At 38.7% G+C, this 18,440-nt stretch overlaps 1 protein-coding gene across 2 annotated transcripts; it reads left to right on the forward strand.

Moving 5' to 3' along the window:
- Positions 1 to 314: 314 nt before the first annotated feature.
- On the forward strand, positions 315 to 17,888 carry faxcb (failed axon connections homolog, metaxin like GST domain containing b). 2 transcript variants are annotated; one of them, XM_077576686.1, is made up of 7 exons: positions 315 to 476; positions 2,640 to 2,761; positions 5,819 to 5,954; positions 6,770 to 6,966; positions 11,819 to 12,036; positions 13,960 to 14,076; positions 14,166 to 17,888. In XM_077576686.1, the coding sequence occupies exons 1-7, from the start codon at positions 423 to 425 to the stop codon at positions 14,480 to 14,482; spliced, it is 1,161 nt and encodes a 386-aa protein (XP_077432812.1). In that variant the 5' UTR covers positions 315 to 422; the 3' UTR covers positions 14,483 to 17,888. The 2 variants fall into 2 exon arrangements, with proteins under 2 accessions (XP_077432812.1, XP_077432811.1); XM_077576685.1 differs by lacking the exon at positions 315 to 476 and having other exon boundaries at positions 2,245 to 2,761.
- Positions 17,889 to 18,440: the final 552 nt, after the last annotated feature.

Below are 18,440 nucleotides of genomic sequence, written 5' to 3' on the forward strand. Positions count from 1 at the left end.
AAATTGTGAAATGACAGTAATCCTAAAATTGTAAACACTAACAACTGTCAGTTTAGTACAGAGCTCTTCTTGGTATGTTTAGTAAGTGGCCTTCATTTTTTTCCCCTGTAAAAAAGTTTGTACACTCCATTGTTTTACGAGTCTGCCAGGCCCCTCCCACATTCGTGTCCCGCTGCTCTCTTGCACGCGCACTAAGACGCGGGTGAGCACCAGTTGGTTGCGGATTTGCGGTATTGATGGCACACGAACGCTGATCACCCCGCAGCTCTCTTAAAAGCCAGGAGATCTTGTTTAATGACATGGACACGTCGCCACCTGTTGACCGACTCCGATGTTGGAAGGATCTTAACGAAATCTTCTTTGAAAAAGTTATTCGCAGCCATCTGTAGGTATGCCCGGCCAACACTGTCCAACTGCACGCGATGGTCGGCGGCTTCAACATGAATTACCTCCTGTACTTCAGAGGCTGCTCCAGAGTGAGTCCACTTTTTTCTCTTGGTTTGAGTTTTTATGCTTGAAATATGTCGACCGGGCCAAGCAGAAGTTTAACTGTTGATGTATGCGTGATTACATATATTGAAGGCACGGTTGGCTTAAGCGATGTTCAAGTCAAACATGTCCTTTGTCTAATAATAAGTAAATAAAAGTTATTTAAGACAATATAAGCACATGTAATGTACACATTTAAAGCACCATAAACTAAAAACCATACCAGTTACAATCAAAAGCAACATATTTGTGGACGCTTTCTCTATAAATTTAGTTAGTACAAGTTTACTTAAGTTAGTTAGCACGTGTGGGACGACCTACCACTTTATACCACCATTAACATCCCATAAAACACCATTAGGCCTAATCATCCGTGAGTTGATATGGTGGTCCACCGACTGGTCTCACTGGGATGAAGGGACTGGTTAGGGCGGGGTGGCTCTTCACGCCACCAGACAATGGAGCGACTGTTAAGTTGGCACTAGTTGTTACACAGGGACCGGATCTCAGCCATAGTGTTGCCAAAATAAAAGTACCGGTTGTAGGCTACAGCGTCAAATGTGTGCTGTCTATCCTCAAATCTCTTTTGTGCACAGCACTTATCCCGTTTAGAGGTGCGAGAGCTGGAAACCATTCATACTCAAGATTCACGCAATACTGAGTAGGGACTTGTTTGTATTAGTGCTCATAATGTTACATATAAGTAATGTATAAGTACTACGTTATTGTACTTGGGTAATTTACTTGAGTATTATTTTGTCGTTGACTTTTCCCTTCCTAGTTTATTAAAAGCCCATAACTGTGCTTTCTACAGCTTAATAGGGATGGGAAACTTCAATGAGTGGCCCCATGGACAATTTGGGTGGAATTATAAACATGTTTCCTCTACTACAGTGGACTTCACTTATTCACTGATATTTTTCCCGGCCCTCAATATTTTTTCAAAAAATATTTTGTTTTGGGTTTTTTTGTGGGGTGCAAACAGCAAAATGTGAAAATGTAGACAATAATGGATGTTAAGCAGAATTATTTTTACATAATATTTTTGGTCCTTCCCCCCAATAAAAAAAAATCCAATGCACGTCGAGCAGTTTTGTGCTATCCTTCGATACTCATTTTGTGCACGAGGGCCCTTTTGCACTAAAAAAAAACCCACATTAAAGTATGTTATTTTTTTGATTGTTCAAACCCTTTGTTTGACTTGGTCTTTTATACTTGCATTGAGCATGAAATATGTTAAGATACTGTGATGCACAATGGTTCAATAAAACAAATAGACATGCAGGCATTTTGTCCATATTTAAAATGACATTTTTTTCATACTTCTGCTTAGTGTGTGGTCCTATGTGCACCCCCCAGTAGTGCTGATGAAAAATGGTGGCCCTCTCCATCTTTTAAGTTGCCCATCCGTGCCTTTGTTTTTCAAAATAGGCTCACCAGAGGGTTATGGTTAAAGTCCTGGCGCATGCAAAATGTAAAACGGCAACTGGCTTCTTTCCTGGCTACTGGTTGAGGGTGCTTTTGAGCAAGTCATGAGATTATAATGAGTATGATAAATTCATTTAAAATTTGTTAAGTGTCGACTGAGGAAAGCTTAATAAGAGTCGATAGTGACAAACCATAACTCTTTGTTCGTGGGAGACACTGCTCTAGTCAAGTCAGTAAAGCAAAATCAAAGACAACCAAGGTAAGACTTTTTTTTCTCTCTCTCTCTCTCAAGAGGTCAGCATTAGTACTTGGGACGATATGGATTTATTTTGAAAAACAAGATCCGGAAGTGAAGCTGCTGTACCTCTCCTTATAGTGACAATAGCAGACGCTTCAAAGGAAAGTGAACTCGGGGGGGTGCTGAGCATCACCATCCTGGGAGGGGAAATCGAAGTGTTTACTCCGTATAGTTTTACGGAACTATATGAGCCGGCCCCCCTCGCCATCATGCCGTAGACCGGAGCGCTAGCAGGGAGCACGGCGCCGTGGAAGAGGGCTGGTTGTGACCGACGGAGGGAGGGAGGATGTACTGGGCTGCTGGCTTCGCCTCTTCCCGGCCGTGCGTGGTGGATCTCGGGCGGAATCACAGCCTTCCCCTCGGGCTGTGTGTGTCCGAGCAGCCGCAGTCGCTGTATGGATATATCATCGCCTTCCCTTTGCAGGACTACGGTGGCATCATGACGGCTCTGGGCTCGGACTCCTGGTGGAAGAAAACCCTCTACATCACCGGGGGGGCCCTCCTGGCCGCAGCAGCCTACTTGCTGCACGAGCTGCTTGCCATCAGGTAGGCTTCTCCCCCCACTCCCCCTCTGGTGAGAGTGTAGTGTACACGGTGTGACCAACACGGGCTTTTTGCTGTTTCCCGTTACACAAGCTTTGCTTTCTGTCTTGTTCTGGGGCTTTACTGTCTGCTTCCGCTTTCCAAGGGCACGACTCAACGAGTGAGTGGGGGAAATACATATTTAAATCATATCTAAGTCACGCGTCTGCTCTCGTGCCCGCCCCGTCGGCACCTGAGCGTTACTAAAACGAGGCACTCTCAGGCCCGACCTCTAAAGAACCCCTGCTGCTGCTCACACAGTGCTACAGTAATTTATATCCCTCTAGATGTGTAATGAGCAGTCCTTACTTAGCATACCAGATTAATGGACTATGGTTGGTGTGACGAGTGCAAGGCTGGCAATGGCGGGATTATTTTTGGGCCAGGTTGGTACAGAGGAGTAAATGCATCCTGTGTAAACAGTGTCTCCGGGCCCAGTTCCACCATAATATTTGGAGTAACCTTGCATTCCGTGCACAAGCACTGCCGCAGAATCACGTGCAGCCCACTGAGGCTGAACCCAGCCTACCAGCATCATCTGTTTGGGACATGTGATGTCATGTTGGTGGAATGCAGTTGTTGTTGTTGTTGTTGTTTTTGGCCTATGTGGGGGCATGGATGATGAGACATCATAGACTGGTGAACATGAATGCTACAACATTTGTTGTTTGTGTGAGTGGTGGAAGAACAGTTTCAGCACCACAGGGCATTGGACAGAGACACAAAAGCAGCCCACATACTGAGAAGTGAATTTATGTTCATGTTCTTGCCACCAATCATCCAACCAAATAGTATCAGAGTACGCCAAGCCTCCATGGGGTCTGAAGCAAAGTTGGATTTTGAGGCCCTCTGTTTTTTTGTTTTTTTTTGCTAGTAAATTTAATTTCCACTTGAGGAATTACGATGAGTACAGTACATTAAGATCAGAGAGACATGATTTTCGTGTTTTTTTAAATAGAAGACATCATTTGGCCGATTTAAAATAATTATAATTTTGCATTGACTGTGAGCAGACCCGTCTGCAGACCTTCGTTTTAATGGGGCACATGAAGTTATCATTACCCTACAAATACAAATACAAAAAACTAATACAACAGTTCAACTTATATATATTATTTGAGAGAAAAACTATTTTATCTATTAGGGCTCAACCGATGACTCGACCGCCAATCATAAGCGGCCAAAACAATCGGTCAAATATTTTCCCCTTAAAATGTTAAAGAAGAAAACCGACGCTGTGAAAGTACCCTGAATGCACCATTTTGCTTGTGTACCGATAGCAACTAGCAAGTGTGTAGCGTATGTTATTCTGGTTATTCTGTTGTCCCTAAGCATCCTTTAAGCTCTTTAATGACACCACAGTTGGAGTTAACTGTAAAACTAAACACACAATGTTAAGAATTACATCCACTGTATATTTAAATATAAAACATGCTTAGTTTTTCAAAACATCGCTAGCCTAACGCTAATGCTAAAAGCGAAGAGGAGAGGGGGGCGGGGGGGATCCCATTCAAATGCTAACCGGATGTTAGCATCAACTTGTGTGTGAGTGTTTTTCCTTCAAATAACGAATATCCACACACAAAACTTGTGGAAACACATATCCACAGATGAGATAAGACTACGCAAAGGCACAAATTATTCCCAATGTAAGAAAAACGATATGGATTTTTTTTTTTTGGGGGAAGGGGGGAATTCCAATATTTGGCGGGATAAAATTTTTAATACCGATTAATCAGCCAGTTAATTAAAGAATGTAAAATGAATAAAGTAGCTTCTTCTTAGTCATTAATGCTTACAATATTGATTTGAATTATAGGTAAACCTTTTGACTGTTTTACAACAACTGTTTTAAAAACAGAATTAAAAAAAAGAACAAAATTAGCTTTTTATTTATTTATTTTGCTGATTTTTAAAATGTTTATTTGAATGTCATTATCTTTGTCTTATGTTGTTGCTCAGCTTGTGAGCGTCACGTGACCAAACCCAGAAGACAGTTGTGCCGTGATTGGTCATTACCTGAGCCCTTAGGTGCTGTAATATAATTTTCAGCTGCGAGCAGGTGGCAAAATGGCCGCCCCCTGAGATGGAGAGTAACTGGTGGATTTTCCTGGTTAGTTTGTTTAAATTCCACAAATGCAACATTAATCCCAATGCTGTGTTTAGACTAGTAGTAGTGGGAGTAATTATTTTCTTTGTGTGTGTGTTTTTTTTACTGTACTTCCCCCTATAACGCACAAACCTTTTCTTTTTTATATTCTATTTCATTTTGCTATTACTATATGTTTTTATAAAGTTTAATGTGATTGAGTACACTTTTCTTTTTAAAACAAAGTATAAAAAAATATGTTTTAAAAATAGTGCAATGTACCGGTCTTAATGGCATTTCCATTCATTTCTATGCAATATTATTGACTCAACAAGCATCCCATTAATATGGTTTTGTGAAAAGTGATTCTTCTGAAGAAAAGATGCAAAGATTTCACTTGGCGTCAGCGATATGTATGACTTATATTTTTACTATTTGAAGCACTTTGTGAGTCTCTTTGAAAACCAACTTTTGCCAGTTAACTTTTGACTGACAATGTGATACTGATTGTGCTCTGTCTTAGGACTACGTTGCGTCACATTTTCTAATATTGTGGGTTCTTTATTTCACTACAGGAGAAAGAGACTCCCTCTCATCGGAATGTAGTGTAGTTTTCTACAACTGCGGTTACCGGAAATATTATTGTGACATAAATTGTATTGCAATTTAGTGAGCCCTGACTTAAGTGCAGTCAGAGTGCGTTCAATTCCCACACACAAAAGTGAGTTCATGATTTGTCCAGTATATGACCACATCACAAGAGAGGAATGGGAAATGTCCAGCCATTCTTGAAAATGACTCAGTCCGTCAGTTATTGATCATCTTACAGATTAAACAGATTTGGTTTGATTTTACTCGGTGACTGACTGTATTACGTAGTGACAAAGAGACACAAGCTGCATTTAAAAACAGAATTGTCACTGTGTGTGCAGGAAGGAGCAGGAATTGGACTCTAAAGACGCCATCATCCTCCATCAGTTCTCCAGACCAAAGAATGGTGTTCCCAGCCTCTCACCTTTCTGCCTCAAAATCGAGACTTATTTGAGAATGGTGGACCTGCCCTATCAGGTAAACGCTTACGTTTGCTATATGTGGCTCTTTAGTCCTTCTCCTGTGGCTCCCTGTGGATCTCTTAAAAAAAATAAAAATAAAAACATGTAGATTTTTTTTATTTTTTATTTTTTTTACATATTTTTTATTGTTTAGATAAAACATTCTTTAAATGAATTAATGATTTACATAAAAAAGAATAATTAAATTTACCAAAAAGTCCTAATTTTAAGAGACAAAAGATAGATGTAATTTTTTTTAATGACCTAAAACTGTCCAAAAAAGAAGAGGAAAAGCAGAAAATTACTATAAAATGTCCATGAAATTGCCGAAAATGTCAGAGAATTTGATAAAAAGGCAGAAAAGAACTATAAAATGTCAAAAAAACAACAACAAAAAAGAAAAAGTCTTGAAAATTACCATAAAATGTCCACAAAATTGCCTAAACTGTCAAAAATTGACAGCAAAAAAAGGCAGGACATTTTTTTAAAATAAATAAATAGCCATAACCATAGCCATAAAAAAGAAGGAATAGAGGCAGAAAGGCAGTAAATCTTAAAATATATGGAGAACAAAGTATGGGGAAAAAAAGAATAAAAAACAGAAGACGAAAAGTAGAAGAAAATTAATCTCTACGTATTTGATGCTGTAGATGGTGCAGCTGTAATTATCTGACACTAACACACTGTTTCTTTCATCACAAATGTTTTGTGACTCCAAACAGATATTTTGTTATTTATTTGGCCTAAAATGGCAATTTTGACCCTTGCTCTCTGCCAAAGTCAGCTGGGATGGACGACGGCCTCTTTACATGATGCTGTGTTTCTCCCTAGAACTATTTTGATGGGAAGCTGTCGCCGCAGGGGAAGATGCCTTGGCTGGAGTACAACTATGAGCAGGTCTCAGGGTCAGAGTTCATCGTGGACTTCCTGGAAGAGAAACTGGGAGTCAACCTCAACCACAACCTCACGCCGGAAGAGAGAGCCGTGTCTCGAGCAGTCACCAAAATGGTGGAAGAGCATCTATATTGGTACGGTTCTCCTGTCGTTTTGCAGCTGTGGAGATGACTTTTATTTGGTGATGTCATCGCATGTACACATGTACAAGAGAAGAATAGATGTAGGGAACCACAATCAGGATGTAGAGTAGCATTCCAGTGGTGAGTCACTCTAGCTTGTCTGTGTGAGAAAGACACCACTCATCAGAACTCACTTTCCGCCTTGAGTGTTTTTCCATTACTTACTGGCTCCATTGACACAAACACACACACATACAGTACCTTACTTTGTATTTTGCCCGTGACGTCTTACATCACCTCCTGTATGTTGTGTACAGACGGTAATGTTGAAAGCGTAACTTTCCATCCATGGAGGTCAGTGATGTAACCCACATTGCTGTAGGCCTCCCCCTCATCTTATGTTTCCTTGCTTCCTCTGTCCGCGCTGTGCCACGTTTCGACTTGCATGCTCACCTTCCGGATGAATTATTCAGTCAGGGAAGGGAAGGGCAGTGTGGTGGCATGCTGTTGTTTGCGTATAGCGAGTTTCAGGCTCGGAAGTGCAGCTGAAAGATTTTGAAAAATAATCTAATTGCAATTTGTCAAAAAGACAAATGAATCATGAATAAATAAAATAAATAAATAAATAAAAGGCCGTTTTTTTTATGTACTGTACTTCAATTAGAGATGTTTGACCAAAAAAACGTTATTTAAATAATTTCAATTTACAATCAGGATCAGGTACGTCGATCAAGTTCCATTCAAACAATAAGAAACGCTAGGGGGTAACTGAAAACATATGTCAAATAAAATTAAATAATTATGTTGCATTCAACACAAGCAGAAACAGTCTTCATTGCTTTTTTCTTTCTTATAATATCTAATTGACAGAAAATAAAGCCTGAGTTTGTTCATGAAAGCCAAAAAATAAGGCTTAATTCCCATAAATTCACACTTATGCATGTAAAATTTTGCCAAAATAATAAATAAATTAACCCAAAACACCTTTGCTTTGCTTTTTCCATTTTTTTTTCAACAAAACCAAAAATAACATTCTTCCAAAATAAAACAAAATCTTTGTCAAAAGAAGTTCTAAAAAAAGAACACAGCCTAGACCAGAAACAAATCTCATGTTGACATTGGCAAAATAAGTGAACCATAGTTTCCGGAGAATCACAGCAGAAGCTAGAGATGTTTGAATTGCAGTCTTTTACGCGTTCACTACGACATCACAACATTCTACCAAACAAGTGTGGCGCAAACAAGTCAGTTAGTCAGATTACAACAATAATTCAAACAAATTTGTAAACATATATGTGGCGTTATCACTTCAACTGCTAATGTTTCATGAAACAATGATATGTAAACAAACAGATCTTATCCACACGCTATATAAATAAATATATTTAATGTGATTATTGTTTTCACAAAATCACTCGTATGTCGCATGGACAAAAATGTAAATTTGGAGGTTTCTCCAAAAATAACCTCTTTAATTAAAGTATTTTCCCAGCAGCACAAAAATTTAAGTCGTAGTCAAAAGTTTATGAAAATGAGTCATTAGTACTCAATGCGTATCGTAAACTAGTGTATGTTTTTAGCCGACTTGTAGCTAAAACCTCTCTCCTAAAATAACCCGGAGTTCCTCGCCTCTAATGTCATTCACAAATGATTTATATTAATAGTCACAATTCATAAACAAACAGACACAATAGAAGTTTAAATATACCATAATGTGACCCTCCAGCACAAAATTGAATAGAAGACAAACGTACGTACAGCAACGTGCATAGCAACGGTAGGTTAACTCTTGCTTACCTATTGCATAAGCGAAGTTTTGAGATGTCGTGTATGTAATAATGTAATGATTTGATCACTCGATGTCTTCATTTCATGTAATATTTACTACCGATGACACCACGTACGTCATTGATAAATAAACAGTCTACGCGTGCATGGCAGTTATAACTACCACCGCAAATTTCCACTTTAGACTGTTTTACGTGTGATGGCAATAAAATCAAATAGGAAAACTTTGAAAAGATCACGAGCTTGTCCTCCCAAAGCCAATTTCCTCATAATGCACGCAGCACATATATGGTGTGACTTGTTGTACAATATGTAGAAGTATGTATTTTGTTAAATGAAAGAAAAACAAACAAACACTGTGTTGATTGTTGAACCATCAAAATGTTTTTATTTTCTTTATGTGGCAAAATGCACATTGGAAATATAATATCCGTGATAAAATATCGTTAAACTTTTCTTGTCGCAGGCCACACTGCCATTGACGACTATAGACGTCAAAAAATAATTTGAAATATTTCTATTAGTTTAAATTATTTTCCACTTTTGTTAACAAGAGTATGAAAACCTAGATTTTTTTAATTGTAATATTTAGAGCAGATATGAAATTTGTGTTAAATCGTGAGTTAACTAGTGAAGTCATGCGATTCAATTACGATTAAAAATTTTAATCGCCTGCCGCCCCTCATTTTTTTAATAATCTTCTCTTTTTTTAAATCTCGTCAGGCGATTACATTTTTTAATTGTCATTAATTGCATGAATTCAATAGTTAACTCACGATTAATCACAAATTTTATATCTGTTCTAAATGTACAATCATTTTTTTCTAGGTTTTCATACTCTTGTTAAGAAAAATGGGAAAAAAATGTTAAACTAATAGAAATAGTTCAAATTAATTTTTGACAACTATACCCGTCAATGGCAGTGAATGAGTTAACTTGTACATTTACGTTTCCAGAATTATTATTTACATACCAAAATACATTTTGGTATTTTTTTTGTACAAGTATCTAAGTTGATGTGTCGAAACTGCTGCTCTCCGACATTCACTAGCATTTACCTAAAGTATGCTAGCATCTGATTGGATAGTGTTAGTCAGCTGATAGGGGATCAGGAAGTGTTGTCGCTCTAGCTGCGGTGAATGACAAGTAAAGTTTAAATTTAAGAATGAATCCGTCTCCATCCTGCCTTTTCATTTTATAAACAGTGTCCCATTAACAAATCCTCACATGATTAGACTATGGCTACGCTACGTGTATTTCTCGTAAGTTTCTGAGTTTTTCTCTCTCGCAAATCTGCCACTTTATTAACTCGCAAATTTGCAAGTTTTTTTTTCTCGGGATATTGCATCGCCCTCTAAAAAAGATGTATTTTTACGTGGCCCTAATACGCCGTCGTCCACAACAAATAATCTTGTGACATGATATTTTAAATCAAATTTTCCATTTCATTATTTTGACCTCACAAAAAAACACAAGTAGCAACAATAAAACAAGCAAACTTTGGCAGACCTCGGGAGATGAATTGGGAGCTTAATAGGATCTTTTCCCAATTTCATCTGCTAACATGTGAAAACTACTTGAGATTTTAAAGGGATACTTGACTCATTTAGCCATTTTCAGTAGTAAGAAGGCTGTTCGTGAACAATGAATACCTTACCTTTAAAATACTAATTTTGCCACTTGCTGTCAACTGAGGATGACATAACCTGTGCTGAGGAAGTTGGTAACAACCAATCATGGCTCAGTTTGCTGACCAAACCCAGAAAACAGGTGAGCCATGATTGGTGTGGCAAAAATTATTTTTTGAGCATATTCATTTTACAAGAAAAATAATGAAGTTATCAAATTAATTCTGAATTATTATTATTATTATTTTTACTTTTTACTGCTGAAAATGGCTCAGTGAGTCAAGTATCCCTTTCAATGGTTAAATTCACCTCTTTACAAAACTCAGCTCCAATGTACTGTGGATGTTTTGTAAAAAGAAAACAGAATGCAGACTTGCAAATCCTTATACTCAATTGAATACACTACAATAACAAGATATTTAATGACCAGGAGCAATTGGTGAGCTCTTGAACATAGCGAAGCATTAACTGTATTTACTGTATGCCTCTATCACTGTCTTTATGTCCGTTTGTTTGGTTGGTTTTAGAGCAGGTTTATATGCAATGGCAAAATGGAATAGGATGAGTCCATTACTTCCTATCTATGAAGGTGTAGCGGTCTAATGGATTACATAACGGAGTGGAAAAACAACATCCACTGCCTCTTCAGCTAAATCCCTTTTTAATATTTTGGTCATCTGACTTGCGCTCATTGGCCTTTTCGAATCAGCAAAGAAAGAACAGCATATACGCTGCGGACTGAAGATAATAAACAGGAAGTAGTGTGCGGCCAAACAGGCCAGATGCTTTTATCTCATTTCCATCAAGACCAGGCTCTTCTTTGCAGTCTCATTATGACTATCCTGACTACCAATAGAATGATGCCATGTTACAAGCTACATGTCTAGCCTCACAGTTGGACTGAAGTAAAAGGTCAGTCTGTAATCTGTTTATCTAAAGACTGTGAGAGGAAGTATATGTGTGTAAGTTTATAGGGACTTAATCTTGTCAGTGTCTGCACGCAAAAGCGCTGTCAGGGATTTTGGGGCCCGGTGAAAATACTCACTTGAAAACAGGATTTTCCATTACTGCTGTCAGTCGTGATCTCTGTCAGTATCTAATTGTGAAGAGTGCTTCCCTTTTCTTGGATTGATGAGATTGAATGTAAAGCTACAAATTGTTATTATTTAGCACTGATGTGCAAAAGGGTCATAGCACATTAAATGATTGTGTCAAACGAGAGAATGAGCTCAGAAATAATGTGTTGTGGTTGTGTCAGTGTTTGGATGCATCTCCACCAGAGGGCGCCAGTGAGGTCAACTACAGCTATGCATTGGCTTGTCATTATTACTTGTTCCAGTGAGAATGATGCTTTTCAATGTGAACACTCATTTGAGAAATGATTTGACTTGGGCAACACCGTAAGCAGATAAAAAAAAGAAAAGTCTTACATTGCACATTTCTTCCAGGACGATCGCCTACTGTCAGTGGGTGGACAACTTGGAGGAAACCCAGAAGCTCCTGGCAATGAGTGGCCCTCTCAGCGACACACTAAAATGGCTGCTGAGTCGGCTGAACGGCAGCATGGTACGCAGGGAGATGTACGGCCACGGCATCGGGCGCTTCACCAAGGAGGAAGTGTACGCCTTGATGGAGAAGGACATGAGGACGCTGGCCACACTGCTGGGTAGGAGGGACAATTTCCCTTTGTGGTCAAATGCAATTATGGTTGATTACATTTACATGGTCATCTTGTATGGATGTAGAACTAGTACATAATGCAGGTAGAGTGCTCTTTTGTATGCCTGCCAGACATAAGCTGATATTTGATTTGGACACATACAGTAGCTGCAGTCTGCAGAAGTTGCAAAACTACTCACACACTATACTTAAATCATAGTATGCATAATTGAGTAAGCAAATACGTGTTTAGTTTGTATTTAATTTACACCAATTAAGAATTAAACAGATGATTTTGAACATTTAACATTCTATATTTTCATGCCCGTTGAAAATCAACCAAGTCTAACTGTGCACAAGGGTGCAGTTTTTATTTTGGTATTTTCGTAGTTAGAAAGGGCCGTTTGAACTGTAAGTGAAAATATGTAGCATTATATTTTCAGTGGCAACCAAATACAGTTTCATAGAAAATTAAATACATTTCATAATTTTTAATTCGGCAATTGGCATTGAGAATGTACAATTCAGATTCAGTTTTTCAATGCAGTTATTATAGCGACAGTGAGTAGGGTCTAGTGCCATTTAGTGGTGAACTAATAGAATTAAACAATTTTACATACGGTCACTCCGACAGGCCACACAGCAAAGCTACCACCAATTATTATTTGGAATGAGCGAGTGAGCAATCAACCTGGCGAGCATGAGCTAGCGGGAGCGGCAAGCAAGAGTGGTTAGCAAGAACTGGCTGGAGCTGCTAACAAGAGCGGCTAGTGGGAGAAGCTAGCGAAAGCACAGCAGAGGGTGAGAAGGGGTGGGAGCCCGAATCACTGGACTCGGCGACGACCACCTGCAGGACTTAGCTGTGGAAAGTACCCATTGGCTAACTACGTTCATGAAGTTCCTTATCTGTAGCAGAAAAATGTCAGCGAAACATGTCAGCCTCCTGTAAGGTGCAGTGCCCTGCGACCATAATTAGCGATTATGGGGTAGATGCCACGGACTTCTGACTACCGGGTTTCACACATCAGCCTAGTTTCCGTTCCAACACTCGCAACCCCACCGCTGCGCCCCCCAACCGCGCGGAAGGACAAGAACTGGGACGCGGCCCACACATCGCAAACAGGAAACGGAACGATGATGTGTGAAAACCAGGAAGTGGAAAATCCCGCCTCCTCCGTGGCAAATACCCCATTAGACTTACAATTATACATATATATTTAAAAAAAACTTTGATAAGATAGAACATATATTATTTAAATTAATGGTGTTTTTTTAAAATGAAGTTTTAGTTCACCACTGTATGGCCCTAAATAATACTCACTGTCGCTTTCTTTAAAGTTTAGCGATTGAAATGATGAATAAATTCCGTTTCTGGTGGCCCATTTCAGCCCTAGATATTTTTTAACTTGTTAACATTCAGCTTTAATTTGAGGGTATTTACATCCAAATCAGGTAAGCGGTGTAGGAATTCTAACAGTTTGCGTATATGCCTCAAAATTTTCAATAACGGGGGGCCGGCTCGTTACATACTAGCATCCATATCCTCAGGTTAAAGGTGGAGTCTTAAGTTTTCACTCAGCATAAATATTGGATTGTATACATGTGAAATCCTTCTCAATTAACCCTCTGGGTGTTGTGGCGAGTTTTCAGCCTCCAGTGGTGTCCAAACTCGGTCCTCGGGGGCCGGTAGTCCCGCAGGTTTTGGATATTTCTCTCCTCCAACACAGCTGAAGCTCATCAGCAAGCTCTGCATAAGCATGATAACGACCTTGTTGATTGGAACAGGTGCGTTGGAGCAGGGAAACCTCAAAAACCTGCAGGACTACCGGCCCTCGAGGACCGAGTTTGGACACCACTGTTCTAAACCAATCAAAAGCTCGTGCTTTTGACCTGCTGTTTAAAATGGAATTGTCCTTTCTGCGCACTACAGGAGATAAGAAATACTTCATGGGCTCCAAGATATCCACATTAGATGCCACAGTGTTTGGACATCTTGCTCAGGCCATGTGGACTCTTCCTGGTACGCGGCCAGAACAACTCATCAAAGGTTTGTGCAATATAATAGTTAAAAAATGAGAGACATGCGTTTGAAAAGTACTTAAGCTCAGTCTGATCGAACTCATGTTGTTCTCATAGGGGAACTGATCAATTTAGCCATGTTCTGCGAGCGGATGCGAAGGAGGTTCTGGCCCGAATGGTTTGTGGAAGTGGAGGACCTTTATTACGACGGAGACAGCGAGAGCAGCGGCGGCACGGCGTCGCCCGCCGGTCTGCTGGACTTCGGGCTCTTCTCCAGGACGGACACTCTGGAAGACAGCGACGCCAGCAGCCGTTCGGCCGGACACACGCATACGCCCAACTCGGACCACTCGCTATTTGACTCGGATGTGGGCACGGGCTCGGACAATGAAACCCAGCTCAAGGAAGAAGCCATGCCCGACTTGGAGGTTTGATGGCTGACAGATGGAGGCGGACTGGAGAGCGGAGCAACAGAATCACTGTTCTGACTCTGCCTTGAATACCTGACACGTTACAGCTTCCATTTTGGACACGCTGGGTATTGAAATGCACAGTAAGAAAAACGGAATCTCAAATTTTACATTTTACCGCCCGGTTTGTTCTTTCCCAAAATGTCACAACTGACATGGTGGCATTTTGTCTCTGCCTTATTTGTGTCGTCTTGTAATACAGAAGGTATGTGAGATTAGTAAACAGCTCGGGTTGGAGAAGGTATAGCGACCATTTTACCAGTTGTCTTAAACTCATTCAAACAAATAGACGTTGATCATGCGGATAAAATAAAAAGCTGATATGCCTCAGATGTTTTCATTTAGAGATGATATTTTATCATGCTATTTCTTTTGGCTTTTATAGTTGGAAAGCCTACATATCACATGTATATGCATGTCTACATCAAATGTCAATCAGGACTGAACTTCTTTGCTGGCAGGTTGAATGGAAATGAATTGTTCAGCATCTCTGTGCCTGTTACATTGCTTTTGTTTGTTTGTTTATTTGGTCATGTGTTGCATTGGAGCTTTTGGTCATAGCGTATGAACAGGGTGGTTGTAGTTAATAAATATGACCACAAGGTGGCAATATCACCTAGCCATTAATGAAGACTTGCAGGCAAAACAGCATTGTGGTTACCATTCTGAAAATTGTCATACTTGCATATTATTAAGTGCAGCTATCGTTCAGCCTTAGTGCTTGAATCAAACATATGATTGAAAGTTAGCGCTTTAGTTCACCAGTGCCACTTTATTTTTCTTTATAAAAGATCTTACGTGTCAAATACATATATTTTTATTAGTCTTTTATTTATTATACTCTTAAAAGAGAAATTATTTTTTGCACTCGTGAAAAATTCTTTTCACCTTATTTTTATGTATATGAAAGCTTGGGAAATAGGATTTGAGTTGAAAACAGGTAGCTATACATTTAATATATAAAGCACTTTTAAGTGAGGGCACTGTGCTACTAAAACCTGTTCTGTGTGGATGTGAATGTTAACTTACTGGATGTGTGTATGTCGTCAACCAACCAGTTGATGGGAAAAGTCTTCATTGGATGCTATCAGGTTACCAAAAAGCTGATGTGAAAATATTGTAATAACTGTGAGGGGGTTCTCGCATTAGGCAAATTTCAAATATTTGTGATGTAAATTAAAGGGGTTAAAGTTAACCCAAAAAACGAATCCAAACAGCATTCTGATTAATATTGTATTTGTGGAATATGAGTCAAGCAGCAAAATCCACCTATTTTTATCCATCTCAGGAATTATGAACCCGACAGCTGAAGCCAGAGGGCAGCCATTTTACATTGCCACTTTTACTTACAATGTCTGTTATTTTTTCCCGCTGAAAACACTTTTAACAGTGCATGTTTTACACTAGGGATCCCTGTAAGGAGTCGTGTGAGCCTCACAAAGAGCCAACTTCACTGTTTGCATCCACCATTCAGAGAATATTGTCTGAATGTTGAGGTTTTCGCAGCATTTTTTTTTTTCCTGATGGGCTTTACATTCATTTGATTGCTGATGGTTCTGACAACATGATGCAGACAAATCTTTGAGTAGCACCCGGCGATATACCTGATAAGAGAAAATTAAAAGTGTTTTTCTTAAATCAATGTATTCAAGTTAGGCGGCCTTGGTGAATGGCAACTTAAACTCATTCACTGCCATTTACAGCTATAGACTTTTAAAATTTTTTTTTTTAACAATTTCTATTAGTTTAACATTTTTTTCCACTTTTGTTAACAAGAGTATGAAAACCTAGAAATTGTTTTGTACATTTAGAACAGATATTAAATTTGTGATTAATCGTGAGTTATCTAGTGAAGTCATGCGGTTAATTACGATTACAAATTTTAATTGCCGGATGCCCCTAATTTTTAATAATCTTTTCTTTTAACCCCCCCCCCCCCACACACTTTTTTTTTTTAAATAATCTTTTTGTTTAGTTTTTTTCAGAAAAGATTATTAAAAATTAGGAGCGCCAGGCGATTCAAATTTTTATCGAAATTAATCGCATGACTTCACTAGTTAACTCACGATTAATCACAAATTTTATATCTGTTCTAATACAATTTAAAAAAATTCTAGGTTTTCATACTCTTGCTAACAAAAGTGGGATTTTTTTTTAAACTAATAGAAATAGTTCAAATTTATTTTTGACGTCTATGACCGTCAATGGCAGTGAATGAGTTAAGATGGCCGCCAGTGGCTTCACGTCTCACAGCGGCATGTAAGCATCATTGGCAGTCCATTCATATCATATGTTAAGTCCGTGATCTCAGGGTGGGGCGGCCATTTTGCTGTCAACTGAAAATGGCATTACGGTCTCTGAGGTAACAACCAATCACGGCTCGGCTTCAGAAAACAGATGAGTCGTGTATTGTCGTTGCCTGAGCCCTGAGCAACTATGATGTCATCTTCAGTCGACAGTAAGTGACAAAATGTCCCCCCCCACCCCACCCTTGAGATGGATAAAAACTAGTAGATTTTGCTGCTTCATTCATATTCCATAAACGCAATATAATCAAAATATGTTTAGACTACATATAACATATTATTTTCAAAAAATTTCACCTTCACTTTGTAAACTTTAAAAAGAAAATGATTGGATGCAAACCCTGCAGTCACTTCATTCAGTACATTGCAAGATTTAATCATTAATATACTTTTGCAAAGTTGTTCATTAATAAATTCCAATGTCATTTTGAATCATTATAATATCTCAATATTATCACTATTGATTTGGAAATCACATGGTTCCAATGTCTTATTTTAACTCATTGTGCTGTTTGTATATCACACTGCTTACATATTTAACTCCCATAGATCGTTCAGCTGTTGAAGGGAACAAAAACGAAAATCTTGTCAGGTTGCAACAGTGAATAATTTAGCAGTGGTGCATGTCAATTCTACTGACTGCCCCTCAGGAGTCAGTTGAAAGTTCATCTATGTTTTATGCAGTTGTAGGATGAAGTTTAAGTCAGCCTTGACCTTGTAACCTCAGTGAAGTTGAAGTGAGGATAATCTCTAAACTTGTGCATGGTGACAAACCTCTGGAGATGATAACCAGTTCAAGAGTTGGACAGACAGAAAAACGGCAAACGACTTTTGTCATGTTGTATTGTGCTTCGTCCCATTGAAACTCTTCCTTCAGTTGGACTGATTTCATAAAAAGTCAATGTCTCAAACTACATCGTTTCTGCTGGTTTCATGTAAATATTGTACGTGTGACAAAGTGTATCATGATGTATGTAGAGCAGACTGATCGATCGCACTGTGGCTGTGTAGTCGTAAAAATGGGTCGACTGGCTTATTTCAATAAAAAGCGTTGACAATTTTAAGTCTTTTTTTTTTTAAAGGGTTAGATTAGAAAAATTACTTTATAATGCCTTCCCTTGCATAGGCCTCAAGTAGTTGTGCATGCAAGGTAAATTCCTTTGTTTTTGTTGTATACAGAAGACATTTGAGATGAATATTGACACCTTCTTCAAATAATCACCTATGTCTTTTTTTTCCTCCAGATTTTTCAGGAAACACAAAAAATGGAACCGTTTGCAAAATGAGGAGATAATTTCGGCAAAAAATATTTTTTCCCCAAAATAGGGTGACTAAAATTTAGAATTCCAGCTTTTATTACACTTTATTTACATTTAAACTCATGACAAAAAAAACGGAATGCCTAAGACTGGCCAAGACCTTTACCCAATAGAGCATGCATGTAAATACCATGACTAAAAGCTGGAATTCCAAACTTTGTCTCATATTCATTTTTTGATCAAATGTCTTCAATATACAGCATGAATAAATAAAATTGACCTTGCTGTTACAACACCTTTGGATAGGTGGGCATATGTCATAATTACGTCTACTGGGTTACAATTGACTATCATTAA

This window comes from Vanacampus margaritifer, chromosome 9 (assembly GCF_051991255.1).
Source record: "Vanacampus margaritifer isolate UIUO_Vmar chromosome 9, RoL_Vmar_1.0, whole genome shotgun sequence".
In the NCBI taxonomy this organism is placed as follows: Eukaryota; Metazoa; Chordata; class Actinopteri; order Syngnathiformes; family Syngnathidae; genus Vanacampus; species Vanacampus margaritifer.

Coding starts and splice junctions, on each gene's coding strand:
- faxcb (XM_077576685.1), top strand. CDS start 2,502: ATGTACTGGGCTGCTGGCTTCGCCTCTTCCCGGCCGTGCGTGGTGGAT. Junction 5,955..6,769: donor TGGTGGACCTGCCCTATCAG/GTAAACGCTTAC, acceptor GTTTCTCCCTAG/AACTATTTTGATGGGAAGCT. Junction 12,037..13,959: donor GACGCTGGCCACACTGCTGG/GTAGGAGGGACA, acceptor TGCGCACTACAG/GAGATAAGAAATACTTCATG.